The 19375-nt window shown below is 33.1% G+C and overlaps 2 protein-coding genes across 8 annotated transcripts in view; one reads left to right on the top strand and one right to left on the bottom strand.

Moving 5' to 3' along the window:
- Positions 1–460: 460 nt before the first annotated feature.
- CSN7 (COP9 signalosome subunit 7) lies at positions 461–5236 on the bottom strand. The gene is made up of 4 exons (XM_088234894.1): positions 4856–5236; positions 3421–3673; positions 1749–1969; positions 461–775 (listed from the first exon to the last, which is right to left on the bottom strand). Exons 1-4 carry the CDS (start codon positions 5042–5044, stop codon positions 626–628), a joined length of 813 nt encoding a protein of 270 aa, XP_088091020.1. The 5' UTR covers positions 5045–5236; the 3' UTR covers positions 461–625.
- A 2095-nt stretch (positions 5237–7331) lies between these two features.
- The window catches only part of LOC148276010 (uncharacterized), a 30186-nt gene continuing 18142 nt past the window's right edge, over positions 7332–19375 (top strand). For 5 of the 7 annotated variants that reach the window (XM_088234901.1, XM_088234903.1, XM_088234902.1 and 2 more), the window contains exons 1-4: positions 7357–8050; positions 17121–17295; positions 17776–18074; positions 18496–18598. In XM_088234901.1, coding sequence (XP_088091027.1) covers positions 7919–8050; positions 17121–17295; positions 17776–18074; positions 18496–18598 — 709 coding nt within the window. In that variant the 5' untranslated portion in view covers positions 7357–7918. Of the gene's footprint in view, positions 8051–17120; positions 17296–17775; positions 18075–18495; positions 18599–19375 lie in introns of all 7 variants that reach the window. The other 2 variants (XM_088234904.1, XM_088234900.1) reach the window with 2 other exon arrangements.

Here is a 19375-nt window from a genome sequence, read left to right as displayed (position 1 = left end):
ACTTTAAAATTTTTCCACTGTTATATAGATTGTATTAAACCTTTCTCTGCGTTCAAAATTGATGTATTTTATTTTTTAGTTCAAACACTTATTTTGTTAGTGACTATGAATATATAAACTCTTTACTTGATGAATACTTAACCTACAAACCTTTTTGATAATAAATTGCTCACGTATGGTGTAAGTACAGCGTAGTAGTTTTGTCGTAGGCACTCACAGATGTATTTGAGCACCGCGGTGAATGTGTTAAACAAATTTCTTATACACGCATTAAGAGAGAAAGTTTTTAATTCAGATAACAAACATGTGCGTCACGAGGCTTTAAAAAAGCGAACGAAAAATATTTTAATCTTTATCTGTTCCTGTAGTTAAATGCATATATATTGTAGATCAACTAGAAAAGGATTAATACCTTCCATTTTTTTATGTTTCATAATGGATAAGTTTAAAATAAAAGCCCTTTGTATTATAAGCCATTGTATTGATATTTAGTATTGTTTATTTACAGAAATAGAAAAATGATATATTCAGTCTGACAAAATGCTTGTTTTAATTTAATCGACTCGGGTTAATTAAATTATTATGTAAAAAATCTGAATATATAAATAATAAGGTATGAGATTTTTCATGTGGTTTTTTGCCAGAATTTCCCAGTATTACGGGCTGATTTTCCTTTATTTATTGTTTTTTTCCTGAAGTGGCCATCAGAACTTCCGGCACCTGCAACGCTATCATCTACATCTTGGACTTTGAGGCTTTTCTTTAAGTTGATTATCTGTAAAGAAAAACATGAACTAGATCAAAAAAATACAAATTACATAAATACCAATCATCATCACATCTATCTGCACCCTGTGGAGCATAAGGCACTGCATTAATACTTCAATTGCAGTGTATAGACGGTAAGCTATCTCCGCAGGACAATGTATTGCCCCTACCAACGTGTGCAGCCGCATTGTCCTTGTGTGAACACGCACAGACAGAACAGTAGGACAATAGAACCATAACCGTTGCTTCGTACGTGCGTGTTGTTCCTGCGCTTTTTTCTGCTGAAAATGTCGCATAGATGGCATACGGAAGAAATATGCACGTGTAGCGAACACAACTGCTTATGGCGCATCGATTACCCAACTTGTCCAATTATTGTCCTATTGTCCTGTCCTGCGTTGTCAAGGTTGTTCACGGAGCTGAAACAGGACAATATTTTCCTGTCCATTGTTTGGTCCTCGTATGAATTCATCTTTATGCTTCAGATGCCACTCCAGGTACAATAAAATATTTCAGTGTAGAACCACCCTTAAAACCAATATTTCACATACATTCTACCAGCAATCGAACCCAATGATTTAAAAAAACTGATGTTTAGTAATTACGTACATTAGCAGTACATCTGCTTTATTAATAGGACATTAATTTGGAATATTTTTGTGGTGACCCAAGCAATACTAATATTTAATTCTGTGGAGGTTTTTTGCCGTTAAAATTTTTGGTGGCATTTTACAATTATCGGAGAAGTGCATCAAATAGAGGAAAATTGTACATAAAACTGCATACTTAACTTAAATTTGGTTTTTTGGACTTATCTGATTGAACTGGACGATCGACGTAGATCTTTTTTTTTTATTTGAACATTTACTTGGTTGGTTGGAATATATTACTCCATAACCCACCAATGTACTTTGTATAAAAATGTAATAAAATAAATAATTGATGTGACAACATGTAATAAATTGGCAAATTTTTCTTACCTCTTGTTCAATGGAGTCTTTGTGCTTAGTCCTCCGCTGCTTCTCTGCATTGGCCCTCTGTATCTGTGTGTCTACACAAGCGAGTACAGCGTCACAAGACTCGCACCATTCCCGCAGTGTGGCCAATATGGAGTCCACCTCTTCGGGCCGTGCGTCTCTCCCAAGAGCGTAGTCAACCTCCAGTCGACTGTTCTTCTGATCTAACTTACCATGAATAATATCTGGAATAAATTATAAAATAATAAATAAAAACATGTTTCTTTCATTTCATATATTAAACTTTTCGCGAAAGCTGTTTGATTTTCATTTTTGGTATTCCGTCATCCGCACCTAATAGCGTTTAGCATTGGTAAATAGATTGCAGAGTATCTCTGTCATTTTTAATATAAAAGCATTATGATCAGACTTCACGTCAGCACACCAGTCTGGGGAATATAAAATATTGCAAAGTAAATTAAAATAAAATATTGCAATGTAAATTAAAATAAAATATTGCAATGTAAAAAAAAATTTTTTTTATCTAAAACTAAAGTTTATCCAAGCTAAAAAATTGTGATAGAAAAAATTATTTCAAAGAAAATTTTATGAAATTACCTTTACATTAAGTTATTTTTCCATTGTGAAAGATTAATTTACATACATTTTTTACAAATAAAAAGGTACATACACAATCATGGATATTTTAGAACTAATATTACAAATTTATCAAGTAATTATAAATCGTATTTTTATTGAGTTTGTGTTTATTCCTTAGAATACATTTTACTAGAAAAACAAAAATTTCCATGTCATTTGGAATTAAGTTCCGAAGTTTCGGCTAATGTTGCATAAGCCATCTTCAGGGTAAACAAAGTTCCAACTTACACGGGATCATCCAAAAACGATGATGCATATTGATAACAGTGACCGTGAAAATTTGCACTCCTAATTAAGTAACCACCTCGCCTTACGCTGAACTATTGGGTTTTCCCATAATGATAATCAATGTACACACTAAGTTTGATACGTTAAATTATTATTTATAAAGCAGTTTCTAAGGAAAAATGTGAGTGTCAACATTGTTTCTACAATTGCAACATTGAACAACATCTGGGTATTTATAATGATGCACTTTTTTGTTTTTAAATTTGTATAAACCACTTTATTTAAGAGTTACACGTTGAGCAATTTCGAGGTTACTACCTCGTCATCAGAACTTAAACTGAAAAAGTTTGGAGTCAGGCGAAAGAAACATGATTAGTCGATAAGAAAAGGGAAAAGGGAAAAAAAGAAACTTTTATTGACTAAGCATATTTCTTCCGTCAAGTCTTCATATAATAATGCCATGGAACTATGCATTAGTCAAGAACATTGGAGCTAATTATAGTAAATGACCAGGTCAAAGGATTTGTCACAAAATTGATCAACTTGTTCCAGAAACCTGACGATTTATAGCCTCTGTGGGTTGCTCCACATATAAACCAAAATATGCATCTAAAGCACTGGAGCCTACCCACAGAGGAACACCAAATCTTAACACTACGTTATCCCTATTATAAATTTCTTAGGTAATTAAGTATTTTATTTTTAAAGAGTATGATCATTTAAAATTAAACAGTAAGATCTTGGATCGATCTACAACCTTTTTTTATACATATACAATGAATGATAAAAATATTTGTTTTATTGTCACCTGAATAGATTGCTTCTATAATTAAGTCCTCCAAATCTCGTACATTTTTTATATCAAGTTCCTCTAGCAAGCGACTGTAGGGAATACATTTTTCGCAGGTAGCGAGAGTTACTATTGTTAAGTGCTGAAGTTTCTTAGACTGAATGGGTGTTAATTCCAAATAATTGCTTTTGTCTCTTAAATATTCCTTGTATGTTCCATAAGCGAATAAATTTAATGTCTTGAAATGTACATCATAGGGACCGCCCTCTAGCTGTAAAAGTAGAAAAACAAATTACCAACACATAATAATGGGGGCTCAAAGAGACAAAAAACATAGTCCAATGAGACAGCTTTTAGACATCTTAAAAAACCTGAACTTTTGGCCCAATGGTGTGGCTCCATCAGTTTTGTGTATCGTCATTATAATTATAGAATGTCACTGCCAAATTAGTGTTAGTTAAATTGGCCACTCAATAGCTATTCATCAAATGCCAGCATTCACGTCAATGGCTATGCCGTTTGTTGAATGAACATTGAACAAAAGAGTTGAACGTCGCTTAGCCTCATTAATACAACAATAATAATAATTTAATTTATTTTGTAATGCGAAGTAAGATTCCGTAAGGATAGGTTGTTTAATAATAAAAAAGTATAATTTTTTTACTTAACATAATCTTTAATTTAACTGAATAAGTTAAGTAAAAAAAAAAATTTTTCCTATTAAACTTAACCAAACCTATCCTAACCTAACCCAGCGGCTTTTGGTTCGGCTGTTTCCAAAAGGCTAGCATACAACCTGCCAACACGTTGATCGTTGAGTTATCTTATTCATTCAACGAACGGCCTAGCCATTCAGGTAAATGCCGGCATTTAATGAACAGCCTACCCGCTCTGTTGTTGAGTGACTGATTTAACTAATTGAATTGGTGACATATACACTCAAATGTCAAGTGAATAGTATTCCTGTTTTGAGATTACGATTGAATATACACAAATTAAACAATAGCATAAAAGCACATCTATAGGAATTGGTTTAACACTATTTTGGTCTTATTCTATTACTAAGTAGCTTAATTTCTGTTAGAGATAAAGTTTATTTGCGCATTAACAAAAAAAATGATATAAATATTTAGAGGTAGGCACAAGAAAACAGTGGAATATTTTAGGTAAACAATTCGTCGATTTACTTTGATATTATTTTGTTTTTTTAAGAAATGACAGAATAGAATGAATCTAAAGATTACATTTTTGCAATATGTTGTTAACAGGCATTCTAACCCAAATGCACAATTGATAGCAAGCCTGATTATATTAAACATATCATGTATTTTAAGACATAAATCGTTTGCACACAAACCCTCTGACACAAACATGAATTGTTTAAATGGAGGCATCCCATTTGCATTTTTACCTAATCGAACAATTCAGGTGGATTAACAAGGGTTGTACGTACCTCTTTCACATTGGGCATATCAAGTAATTCACCAAAAACATGAACACCGGGAGCTTCTAATACTTGTTTAATTAGTTCTGCACACGCGCTACCTTTGGTGCCTTTTGCTAATAAAACGAATTGTTCTAATGGATTGTTGCCGGACACCGCTAGTGGCGTGGCTCCGTCAGCTTTATCTATCGTCATCATAATTATAGTATTGTATTTACAATTATATACACTCAAATGTCTTAAGTGAATAGTATTCCTGTTTTGAGATTACGATTAAATACGCACAAATGAAACAATAGCATAAAAGCACAAAACCTCAAACTCAAACTGACATCTTTATTTTTTGTCTCATTGTCCAACAGTAGGTTGATAAGTATTTTATTTATCTATACAGACACTTTGATCAATAAGTACTTAGCTGTGTTTTTTTTTCATTTTTCGGATAGTTGACGAATTGTATTATAAATATGAACAGGATAAGTAGTATTGATTATATAAAATAAGTAAACTTTAGTAAATGCTCCAAATAAATACACACATGTACATAATTTGCCAAACAACATTATTTTTAAATTTTACTGACATAAATTTGATATGGCACAAAAATACACATTTTTTATTAAAAGCAATTTTTAAGTATATATTTTTTTTATTATGTCATAAAAGTTGCGTATTCTTTTTTCAATTTCTCCAGCGAATGTGTGGTAAAACTATTTACAATTGGTGCAGAAAATTAATAACGAGATCCGTACATTACGAAAGGTTGATATATGGATTTATCTACAAAATCAATAAAGAAGTCGATATGTTTTAGCTAAGACATATATCTAGATCGAATATATATCTTTAGTCTGTGGATCGAACATAAGGTGAAGATGCTGGGAATCAATTTTTATTTTAATTTTTTAAATCTTGAAATATGGCACACATATTTTTATGTATTTTCTTATAATAACAATGTAAGTACACAATGAATTATTTATTGTGAAATAATAAAGGAGAATACATTTTTGACTTATTTGCTGTTTTGTTTTTGTGTCCTTCTGTTCTCTTCATTTGGACAAAAACGGACACAACTGAAGTTAACACCCGATATATTTTTTTATAGTGCACGCTGTAAATGAAAAAGGTTTTATGTCTAATGCGCTATAGATTTTTGAAAATAAGATTGTCACTCTGAAATGAACGGCCAACATTTCAAAAGATGTAGTGGAAAAACTTATTTTTAATTTATCAGAATCATGTGTTATTGTAATGGATCAAAACAAAGCATCGACATTGGCTACAAGAAATTCAAATTTTGGATGCTAGAAAACAACTTCTCTTTTGATCCATCATTAAAGAAACCTTAAATGTTGGTTAAACAACACTAGCCGTAACCTACACGAATATGAATTATTAGAAGAACATGATCATACTATGATAAAGCTAGGGTTTCCTAGGATAGCGGTGCCCGTACCTTAACGGCCGTAGTAAACGGTGATGCGGTGGACAGCCGTCGGAGTGGTGACTATAGAGTGGTTTTATTTTTTAACGGTATTATCAACATCGTTTTCCTAGGAAACCACTCTCTAGTCACCGTTACGACGGCTGTCCACCTCATCATCTTTCACTACGGCCGTTAAGGTACGGGCGCCGCTCTCCTAGGAAACCCTAGCTTAAGGCTTTTACCTTATCACTGTGTCCTAGGTAAATTTCAAAAAATTAATATTATGGGCTATATCAAAGCGAATAGTTGCTCAAAGAAACACAGTAAGTGGAAACAATATCAAGGAACTCACGATAAAATGCATTTCATAACATTACCTCTGAAAACTGGAGAAATTGTAAACAACATGTAAAAATAAATAGGGGAAAAAAATGAGCATGGAAATATTGGCGACTTTGAAATCGAAGTCGAAGAAAAACTGACGAAAATGAACGTAAGCTTGAATTTGTAGCAAAAGAGGAAACGTTTTTAGGTGTTAAGTTTTCAGATTCTGAATATATTTTTGAAAAAAAAAATGAATATGTAGTACTTTATTTTAAATAAATGTGAATAATTTCTGAACTTTATTTGTTTTTTACTAAATTTCTTCTTGAGTAAACATAGTATTGCAGATATCAAATGCAATTGTAATTTTGAAATCAGTAGGTCTCTATAGGATTGAAAATATTTTTTTCTCACTTTTATGTTTTTTGGCTTTTTCACAAAATTGTAGGTTACACAGTTCTACAATTCCACCATTTGCTATATTTTAAGTATTGCCATTTAAACAACAGTTGGGCCGTCTTTTGTTTTATTATCTATTTTGACAGACTCTACTTTGGTATGGAAATCCTATGGTGGTTTGGACTCACCTTTATAATATATTTTTTTATGGCACCTACTTACTAATAAATCAAAGTTGCCATAAACTTTACAAAACGTTTAAAGTTCCTCATTTTTATAATTTTCGCTAAGTTGGCTAAACATAATTATTTCTGGGGAAATTATTTATTAATTGATTGGTATTTACGCAAACATCCATAAATAATAAAATGGCGACCGATCCTCCTAGGTTGGCGTATCACCGCGCGTAATGTGTGTGTTGTCGGTGTTAAAACCTTTACATGTATTCGGTTGCTTGTATTTGAAAGCCTCGTTTAGCGTCGTTTGTTGTTACGAATTCAGTGCCCGCGTTCAAATGCTCGAATTGATGGCAATCTAATTTCAGTTTTAGGACTAGCGTCTCTTTGGATCTTAACGTTTAGACAATCTATCAAAAACAAGTGTTCATATCAACCCTTTCGAAACAATCGCATTTAATTTAAAGTAATCAAACACATTCTCAAGCTGGGTTTATTGATATTTGCAATAAGGTTGTTTCCACCAGCTGTCTGAAAAGGCGGTAAACGAAGTCGGTTTTTGGAGAATCTTGCGGAATAATTGGCAAAATACTCGTGATTCGCACTCGGTTCGGATGTCGGAAGTGTCTGGGTTTATAATATGACGTACGCCTGCCGGTAGCCGGGAGTCCTGTGGTTTGAGGATGCACAGTGGCTGTTATTTGAGAGATGTTCTGGCTTATGACGTCTCTGTAAGTGTTCACAATGTGTATGCCTACTCCGACCAATGTGTCCGGCCTCGGATACTCCTGGGGCTTCACAACATCCTCGGATATATCAAAAGGGGGCGACATTGATGGGACCAGTAGTAACCTTAGCTATACTTTGGGAAATACGGTAAGCATTGAAGCTGCGAACTGATCAAAACATAAATAATACATTTTCATCAAAATTCAAAATATATTCAATCGACTCAACTCAACTGTAAGAGAATTGGAAGTCATATTGTACAATTCAAATGTTTTTTCTCTATTACTTATCTATAAATTCCCTAAAAAAATTCCCCTCTTTAAAAAGAATTAACACATCATATATTTCTAAAATATGACTTTGAAATTGTTGATGTTTCACATCAATAGATTTTATTAATAAAATTGTAGTTAATACACTTGAACGCATAATGTTTACATAATTTTACATGTGCAATTATACAATGTAATATATTCGAAATACAAATACCATTTTTATGGTTTACGGCTTTCAATGAATACATCCAAGTAGATTCAACCTAACCTTTGAATCGATGATCAATTATTTAAATGTAAACAAGGACCCATTACATTTCAAGGCTAGGTTTTTAAAAAATAAATATTAGCATATTATGAAATATTTAAAAATTGTTGCAATTTAAAACTAATTTGAACCTCTGAACAGTGCTTTAGGAATCAAATGTTAATTATAAAATCTTTCATTTTTAAGAACTGAATTACTTACTTTTAATTCACTATTTTTGTGATAACCTTCCTATTTTTACTAAATTGAGGTTAACCTCGATAATTTTTGTGATCTAACATTTTATACATTGGGCGAGCGCCTTGGCCACTACACGGCTGCCACTATAAATATTATGGATTTTAGGTAGATAAAAATCTATCTTCTCTGTGTCCAAGCGGACAATGAATACAGTATTGTGTGTGCAATGGAACAAGAACCCTGATGAGTGTTTTCGACTCGATAAATGGTAAAAATCCTGAACAAACAAATCGAATCGAGATAAGTCCGCCTCGATGTATAGTGTTATATGTGTTTGGCCACCATTCTCGAGGTCCTTAGTTTGATTCCTGGCAGGATGGACGTGAAATTTCGAATTTAAAGGTTATTTGAACTGCGATACTTCATTATACTGGCACCTGAAGCATAAAACTGATCGCCTTACCTTCATTAAAAAAAATATCAAAATACGCTGCATTTGGTTTACCAATGCAGTGCTTTATGCACCACTTGGTGCGGAAAGGGGAATGACGGTGAAAAATCTATATTTTATGTCTTGGATTTTAATCCATTAAGTATGTACTTAATTATTTTTTTGTAAAACATTTGTCTTAATAAAATGGCCGTTTACTAAGTGTTTGGTATTACTACCACACGCCGGAGGTGTGCTTTTGGAATTGTTTAAAAATCAAATGACGTGTGTGTGCGCTGCCGTGTAAGAAGTTCATGCCTGTCACATGCGGACCATACGTCTACTAATGCACATGTAAGAGGTACGCGGCCTCGGGGTGCCGTGTGCTGCGTAAGGGAGGTGGGAGCTGCGGTGACCATCTTCGTTATTATTTCTTTTAAATATTGTGAAATCTTTAATATTTTACCTAAAAATTAAAATACAAATAATACCGTAAGGTATAGTACAATTCCAGTACAATACACAGCAATCAGGTATTATACAGCATTTTTACAACTCTACATACCACACGAAAGTGGTAATATATTAGGTGTATAAATATGTTTCCGCTGTTTGACAGAAGTTGGCGCCACCAGTAAGTCATGGTTAAAATTGTCAGATGTAAAACGCCATTATCTGTCAACAACATAACCTTGAAATATTAGTGAATTTTTATCGGTATAATATATTCTTTTGTGTGCGAAAATGACATGTCTTGAGCCGAATAAGAGTCATTTGCGGGGACTTTTTCTAAAATTTACTTCTTCAATTTAAAGAAATCTGCAACTGAGGCGCATCGATTGTTTCGAGAAGCATATGGTGAAATTGATTAAGTGAGAGAAATTGTCGCGAATGGTTTCAAAAGTTTAAAAACGTTGAATTTGACATCGAAGACAAAAAACCTAGCGGAAGGTCGAAAGTGTACGAAGACGCGAAATTGGAAGCATTATTGGATTAAGATTCGTGCCAAATACAAGAAGACCTTGCATTTACAGTAGGCGTGACTCAACAAGCAATTTCACATTGGTTGAAATCATTGTGAATGATTAAAAACCAAGTTAATTGGGTTCCATATGAACAGACGCCGAGAAACTTTGAATGCCGATTTTCCACATGTGAAATGCTGCTTGCCAGGCATAAACGAAAGGCTTTTCTGCACCGTATAGTCACTGGTTATGAAAAATGGATGCCATATGATAATCCAAAAAGAAAGACGTCATGGGGACCACCTGGCCATGCTTCAACATCTACAGCTAAGTCAAACATTCATGGGAAAAAAACTTTTGTTGTGTAATTGGTGGGATCACCTTGGTGTCGTGTAATATGAGTTGCTCAAACCGAACGAAACCATCACTGGAGCTATCTACCCAACACAATTGATGAGATTGAGTCGAGTACTCGAGGAAAAGCGCACTCACTACTACTCCAGACACGACAAAGTTATTCTCCTGCATGATAATGCTCGTCCACATGTTGCAGTGCTGGTCAAAACCTATTTGGAAAAACTCAATTGGGAAGTTTTACCCCGCCCGCCGTGTTCACCAGACATTGCCCCTTCGTACTACTACTTGTTTCGATCGATACCACATGGCCTGGCTGAGCAGTACTTTACATTATATGAAGATACCAAAAATTGGGTCGATTCATAGATAACCTCAAAAGATGAAGCATTCATCTAACGCTGTATCCGTATGCTGCCAGAAAGATGGGAAAAAGTAGTGACAAGCGATGGACAAACAAAACATAAGGTTCCGTTCTCTCACACAAAATGACCCATTTTTGATAAAAAAAGGCCGAAACTTATTTGTACACCTAATAGATTTTATTATATTTACAACTGAGCCAACGCAATATCAATCAAATTACAACTAGGTGCGTTAAGTTATTAGTTTCCTTTGTAATAAAAACTTAATTCTTTCCCTTTGTTGGTGGTCAAGGTCACAACAAATTAATGTTAGGATTCTAGCAAAAGTTGAAATGTTTTTAGTGAACTGTTCGTATTAAAGCTTAATTTTATAATGTCACAATAATAGATCTCAAATAAGGATTTAATTTTTTTTTAATACAAACATTTAATTTTTAAAGATTTAGCCTAACATTTCAATTTTGGGGGCCATTTTCAACGGGTTCTAAATAACTAACTGTTACATTTATTTTTCTTATGTTTATATTTTTAAACATAACATTACATTTTTTTAACATAAATTTAAAAAGGCACGGTATGTGCGTGGGCTCCATATTTTTTTCCTTTGTACGTATTAAGACTTTTCAATATACATGTAGGTATGTATTTTATAGCTTTACCATAAAACTGTTCAATGTCTGTCAAATTATAATAATAATGGAACATAGTGCCATTTTATTAAAATATTTATATAAATGGCAGTTAACACATTAACAAAAACTTTTTACTTATAGAATCCACTCATGGTGGCGGTCTCCATTGTGTAGTGGTTAATATGTTTGACGCAAGCACAGAAGGTTCTCGGTTCGATTCTCATTAAGAACACAAAAATTTAATGTGGTTTTTCTCGAGCCTGGGTGCCCTGTGCTGTAATTCACCCCTGTAATTGGGCCTCCTGGCCTATTGAGCAAAAAAATATGGGCGCATATCATAACTTTCTTACTTTTTTAATATTTCACTTTTGATTGAACCGTAGTTGATGGTTTGAAGTAAATCTTATTGGACTAACATACTAGGACATTTTTTAACGACTGTTTTTTATCATCATTCCATGTCCGCTCCCTAGTTGGAGCACATGGTATCCTCAAAGAGCCTCCGTGCATCTCTGTCGGCTGCCAACTCTTTTGCGTCCTCCCAAGTCAGGTTCTCGTCCCGAAGTTCTGACATAAACTGCCGGCGAACTGTCAGCAGTGGACGTCCAGGACGTTGAGAACCTGATGCCTTGTAAAGTAGGCAAGCGTGGTCATGGCTCTCAGGAGGCATCCGCAGTATATGGCCTAGCCAACCGTATCGCCTCCGCTTGACGACAGTTGTCACCGTTGAGTTTGCTGCGTCCGTTTTCTTATTAACTCATTCCTCACAAAGTCAAACTACCGCACACCCAAGAATTTTCTGAGACCCCTATTTTAAAAACTCAGAACTTGACTATTTTGGGCGCTAGTGAGTTGCCACGATTCGCATCCGTAAAGGTGAATAGGTGTTATGCAGGAGTTATATAGGCGACATTTGGTTTTCACTGAGTAAATGTCTGTTTTTTATAGAAACACAATATCTCCTATCATATAATTACTTCAGTTTCACATAGGTTACAGCTGTCTTTTCACTACCAATGTCTTTTGCACTGATGACTATAGAGAGACATGATTTTGACAGCTATAGCCGGCATAATTGCTAATGTGTTTATATATATTTATATTTGAAACTCGCAACTATCCAGATTAATGAGTGCCAGACTTTATCTGTATATGCAGAAATCCGGATAATTGGATTAATCAATAAATTTATCTATTTATTCACACTTTTTATCAAAATACAATTCCATGTTCACTTTGCCCAGCTAACAAGGGTACATACCCCGTTCCAAGCTAGGCAATTACATTTTAATATATTATAATAGTTAACAAATTAATATAGAGCACAGACAAACAAAATATAAACTTATTCGGATACACATGATTCATATACATACAGACATACACATATATACACATAAATACACATAAACATACACACACACGTACATACACCCATGCGCATACACATCATGTCAAGGTTTTGAAAGAAAACGCTAAATTTACTCTAAGATAACTTTTTTATTGTTTTCAAATACAGCAAACTAGAAACCCTTTACAAACTTACGTAAATATGTTCAGCGAAGTTAATTGCTCTTTTTTTTATTTGTTACGAGCTGAACCCGGCAATGCTTTGCTATTGCAAGATTTGAGTTCTTGCTAAATAGATTAAATGAATACAATCGAAAGTTTGATACCAATCATTGTATTTAGTCCAAATTAGATATGTATGTGCACAATATTATTTTTGTCTTTCGGTTTAGATTAATTATTGTGAGGACATAGAATTTTGATAAATAGGTGTTCGAACATTGTTTTCCTGTCACTGTCTTGCAGTTGCCTCCCAGATACTGTACGAAAAAGACAACTGCATGTCCGACCTTTTGTTAGAATATACAAAATCGACGTTTCGCTCTACAGTTTTCCGCACCTCACAACTGAACCGATTTTGTATTTTTTTTAGACAGAGTATCAGAATAAAAATTTCTGTGTCGATATGTTTTGCATTTTCCAAAAATAGTTATATTTATATACGAAAACTGCAGATAAAACTGTGTTTTTTTTTACGAGTTTGAATGGTTCTGCTTCCCATTATAAACCATTTTTTAAAAACTAAACAATATAGGGACACGCTAATTGTTAATATCTATAATGTCTAAAAAAGAGCTCTGCGCTGGTTTGGACATGTAGAGCGAATGGACAACGAAAGAACGGCTAAAAATATTTAAAATGCAAATGCTCATTGATGCAGAAATAAAGGAAGACCGAGATAGATATGGCATGACCAAATCCAACAAATACTTGAAGATGGACATGGTAAAAGTCAGAATAATCGGCGCGCATGCATGAGAAGATCTATGAATGTAGAGGACGCGAAATCTGAATGCAAAGATAGAGTGATGCGGCGTTCTATCCTCTCTGCCTACCCTGATGGGGAAACGGCGTGATAGTTTGTTGTTGTTGTTATTGTAAAAAAATCATTTCTCTAGTGCCATTCAGAGAAAATACGTTTGTATGAAGAAAAGTCAGACCGTGTTTGCTCTTAAGATTAAAAATAATTAAGTATACTTACAAAACTTTACCAAATAATGTTTAGTAAAAACCGTTTGGATAAACGTGAAAAAGATGCTGTAACTTTTCATTGGTAAGTAGGTACGTGGGTACTTGTTTATGATTGAATTCCAGAACTTGAAATAATTCATATTCAAATACCGAATTTAAGTAGGTACCTAAGTACTTGTTTATGTTTGAATTCCAAAACATAAAATAATTAATTATTTTAAAATAAAGAATTCTTTTAGCAGATGTCAAACTCTGCTCAGGGATGCAATTTAGTCAGGAATGTGATTTTCAAAAATGAATAGAATGTCTGTTGATATTGTTTTAGTATTAAATATAATAAATCGGTCCGGTAGTTATTCAGCCCATCAAACATTGCCTTTTATATAAATAAATTATACAATCTCCTTTATTTTTTATTTCCTGATAACAATTTGGATCTTTGGTAATCCAGATAACTGGAGTTAGAATAAACGGAGTTCTACTCTACATCACATTAAAAAAAGTAGATGTTTCGGATAAAACAAATCAAATTAGATTTATATGAAAATAGAAGACGGATTTTGGAATACAACAACAAATGCACCATCACGCCTTTTCTCCGTAGAGGTAGGCAGAGAGGATGGAATGAAACCACTCTGTCGAATACGTCACTTCCTCTAAATTTGTATTGTAATTTCCTGAGATTTCAATAATTCAAATGAGGCCCGCAGGGCTGATAAAGCGAGGCCCAAAGTGCCAAATTTATATTATAATATTAAATTATAATTATTTTATAATTATTTTATTGATAAATGAAGATAACTCTTAACTTCCCATTGTAATTGGGGTCCAGAGATTCTAAATAAATAAATAATTATTAATATAGACAAAAACAGGATAGGCAGACTGACATCTTTTAGACGAGAACAGGATTCAACCCCCTTGGAAGTTATTAATATAATATAATACAACAAAGATGAAGAACATTTTAAAGACGGTGATATAGAAGTATAGACATTTCCAGAGTTTATGAACTGTCATTGGCTGGTTTAAGTGGCCACATTACACACTATGTTTGAACAACTATATTTTTTTATTTAATTTATTCATACAAATATATATATTACAAAAAAATAATAACGTATCCTTAACTCTATAGGGCCACGAGCCCTGTGTTGAGTTGGGATACAACATAATGGAATGTGGAAGCATGCATATTATTAAACACCAAAATTAAAAATTATTACATAAACATATATTTTAATGGACATCTGGACAACACGATTAATAGTATATACGTATCTATGCAATGTCTCGCAGCACTCTCCTGCAATGGTGTTTTCCCTTACAAATAATCCAAACTTGTACACTTCTTCTGAAAATAGCTTTCGTTTTGGAAAACTTAATATGTTCATCTAGGACATTGAACACTCTTGGGGCCACAAAAGATAAATTTCTCTGAGCAAAAGTCGTACCTGTTCCTTTATTCCTTCAAGTCTTATAAATAATTGTTCATTAATTATGTTTTTACACTGCTTACTATGCCATATACTACTGAATCTTTATAAAACAGTATTCTTGCCCATGAAAGTACGTCTTACAATTTCATATGAATTTAGGGATAAGTATCATGATGAAAACAAACCATAGATTGAGTTTTTCTACTGACGTTTCTTGGTATAACTGCATTTTAATTATAATAACAAAAATTGGTTTACAATAATAAAAATAGATGTTGTGGTCACGACGAAACCCAGTCACTGGTAAAAATTATAAATAAAAGTGGAATAAAACTATTTATGTATTTTGATTATTATAATTAAAACAAACCATTTTGAAAATCAAATGAACTTCATTACTACTACATTTTATTTTGAATATAATTTATTATGCACACAAGATTTTTTATCTGCAATACATTGTATAGCATAAGTTCGTCAATATTCCCAATGACCCAAGGCAGTATTTGGTTTGTTTTGCAATATTTGTGCATTAGGAAGCATACTTTCATTTAGCGGTACTTACTTATAACTTAAGTCATGTAACTACAGAGTACTTCCAATAAATGAACACAAGTTATCTCCATTTATATTTTGATTTACTTTTGTAAAAATGTTATTTAATTCTGCAATGAAAATGTTTACTTAATATTCTATGAAGAAGCGAGCTTGTTTATTGTTTTTTTTGTTTAGTTGAAGTGCTATAAACATATATATCAAACATTATTATCGAGCCGCTACCAGATGTGTAGGTAAATAAGAATAAATAAATCAATTTTGGGTATGCAAATGTTAATTCTAAAGAAAGACAATATTGTTTTTTATATTCAGTTTTATATGAATTTAGCGACAAGTATTATGATAAAAACAACAAGTTTTTTTTTTTTTTTGTTTTCTCATCTCGCTACTGGAGTGTTCTAGCTCGTGACGTGTTTTGTTTTATTTGTTTTTTCTATTACATTTCATTTTTGCTACATTTAGTTTTTAATATAATTTAGTCTTTAGCAAAAGTTTTTCATTTCTGTTTTTGCACAATTTTTTTTTTTATAGAAAGCAACAATATGTTTTTTACATACATAATAAATCGTATTTATGAGAAGAATTTCCAAATTTAATCACAATGTTTATTATATTTTATAAGGGAGTAAAATTGCGCTTTGCGTATTTGTCTAAAGCCTAAAAATAATATGTCAAAGTTAATATTATTTCCTAACCTTTTTATATTTTTGTGTATTTTGACACTGATTGACGTATCAATGTAGTCATAAAAAATAATTAGTCTATTTTGAAAGCTAAATATTAATCATTAAAAATCAATACCTACTAACCATACAGTTGTTTTTTTATTTGGCATGATCATATTTTTCTTTAAAAATAAATTTTATAAGAAAGGGAGTATTTTCAGGAAAAGGCTTAAAATAAAATTGTAAAATATATTGTACGCACATGCTGTTACATATTATGGAAGTATCCAGCAGGCCACTAAATTTTTAGACGATCTAGAAAATAATGACTTAAAAAGCATACTTACAGCTAAAATTGTAATCTTTAATGCACTTTTTTTTATTATGGCCGTCTCTCTGGGCATAGAAACATAGTTCGTTGACAGGCGTATTGCACACAAATGGTTGAAAATTATTTAAAGAAATAGTCTGCATTACTCAATTAATCTATTGAAGTAAAATTTAGAGAATGGTGAATTTTTACAAGAATTTTACTGTTATTTTAGATATCGAGTTCGGAGACGACTCTGACGGTAGCAGCTCACAAGTCTCCCCAATCCCAAGATAAAGGCAGTAAAGGGGGAGCAGGAAGAAGAACAATGTTTCTCGTTAACGATACATTTCCACACTCGGCCACCAATCGAACGACGCAACAAAACCACACACAAAGTTTTATCGCATGTGAGTTCCTCTTGATTGTTGTTATTCATGTCGTAGGTATAATGTTTGTACAACAAAATTTACTTATTAACAAAAAAATAAGAAATGTGGTAATCACTGATATTTGCATAATACTACTGATATTATGGACGATGAACGTACTTTATAGTATATATCGACAGAGAAAAGGCATAACTTAAATTATCCAGGAATTACGCCAAAATAATAGGTATAAATGAGATTTTTTTATTAATAAAAAAAAACAAAAATGCTTTAATTGGCTCTTCTGTAAAGCCGCTACACGCCGCTTAGGAACTTTTGCTCTTCCACTGTCGATATTATTGATATTATATCTTACAAATGTGCTTATTTTCCCAAAGTCATTCACTATATTAAAAACATACTTTTTAATTGACACTCGGTTAGGATTTAAAACGTAAATTTTCTTATTTTTATTGTAAATAAATGAGTATGCAGTTATAATAAGTGTTATTATTTTAGCGAACATACCAGGAAAACACTTCATGACGCCCATCGGGCCCATCCAGTTGACGGCCGAGGAGTGTAACGAGATCCTGATGAAGCGGGCATTACAGGCGGCGCAGGGCCTTCCCGTGCTGGACTCGGGCCAGCTGGGCCACTCGCTGCTCAACGGGGGCCTCAAGGGAATGGGGCCTGACTCGGGCAGCGTGTCCCCTGACCACCCGCAGCAGCAGCAGCAACAGCAGCAGAACATGCAGCAGATGCAACTGGTGCAGACTAAGCAGGAGCCGGGGACCAATAATTCTCATTCACCCAAGGTAAAGGAAGTGTACGAATCACATTTGTACTGTACAGCTTTACTGTCGCAGGTTCGATTCTCGACAAGGATGACATTGTATCTGCAGTGCGACTCTGAACGCTCTCGCAGGGATAGAGAACACGTCGCTAGCACGCTAATAGTACTAGCAATGCATTCGAACGAATACCAACCCTAGACTGGCATCTTAAGCATAAGACTGATCTTATCTTCATGTAGCAAAAAAATGATCCTGATATGCTGCGATTATTGTCCCACGTAGTGCCCTATACACCATGTGGCGTGGATATGATAATATATAATTCATTTTAAAGATCAAATTATATAATTATTTATTTACATCTAAATTTTTGCTTGGTATTAATTACTCATTTGAGGGTATTTTTTGTAATATATATGAATTTTATTTTGATGTTCTTCAGACTCCTTCATCAATGCCAAAGGAGCGTCCATATTCCTGCGATGAGTGCGGAAAATCTTTTCTGTTGAAACACCATCTTACTACGCACAGTAGAGTACACACAGGTAAATATAATTGGTATTATTTCAAACCATTTTAAATGTATATATTTTTCAAAAATGAGTATTTCCATTCTTATTATTTATCTGAATATTTAAATTTTGGGACCATTTTCTGCTAGTCGTAAATAACCATGTTAGAAAATGGGAAACAAGTTGTGGTAGGTAAGGGTTTGAATCTCAGACCCTGGTCCATGAGCTCGACACTACCACGGACCACAACCCTTTTCAACAATTTATTAGGAAACATACAGTAATTTTTTTAAAGAAGTAGGTACTTTTATTTTATAAACCAGTTAAGTATTATTAATCTCCAAACTTATTTTAGACGTGTCCCAAATAGGCAAATTAATGCCCTTTCTAGGGCCCTCTCTTAACAAAGTTATATCCGCGTATCAATCATCAAAGTATAGTGGCAAGCATTTTGGGCTACAATAAATATGATCTGTGTATATAGATATTTATTGTGATTTTCTCACTGTAATATTTCGTATTCTGGATAAGGCGGTAATACAAATCAATTAAATTATTAAAAAATGTATGTATATATGTATTTATTTATTTAGCTTGTAAATTTTCAATATGACTTCAATTTACTGACTAGTATAGTAATAACCAAATTTATTTATTGTACAGCGCCCTTGAGGTGATTTTCACAAAAATGGCGCTATATAAATTATCCAAACATTATTATTATTAACCAAAATAAATATACCTAACTTAAGTTTATCTGTAATTTTACATAATATATTATTTTTCCCTAATTTAAGCAAAGCATTTTTA

The sequence above is a fragment of the Micrasema longulum genome, unplaced genomic scaffold, assembly GCF_059751315.1.
Source record: "Micrasema longulum isolate JH-2025_06_02 unplaced genomic scaffold, ASM5975131v1 h1tg001298l, whole genome shotgun sequence".
Classification (NCBI taxonomy): Eukaryota; Metazoa; Arthropoda; class Insecta; order Trichoptera; family Brachycentridae; genus Micrasema; species Micrasema longulum.
The sequence above is the reverse complement of the archived record's forward strand: the minus strand, read 5'-3'. Positions and strand labels throughout refer to the sequence as shown.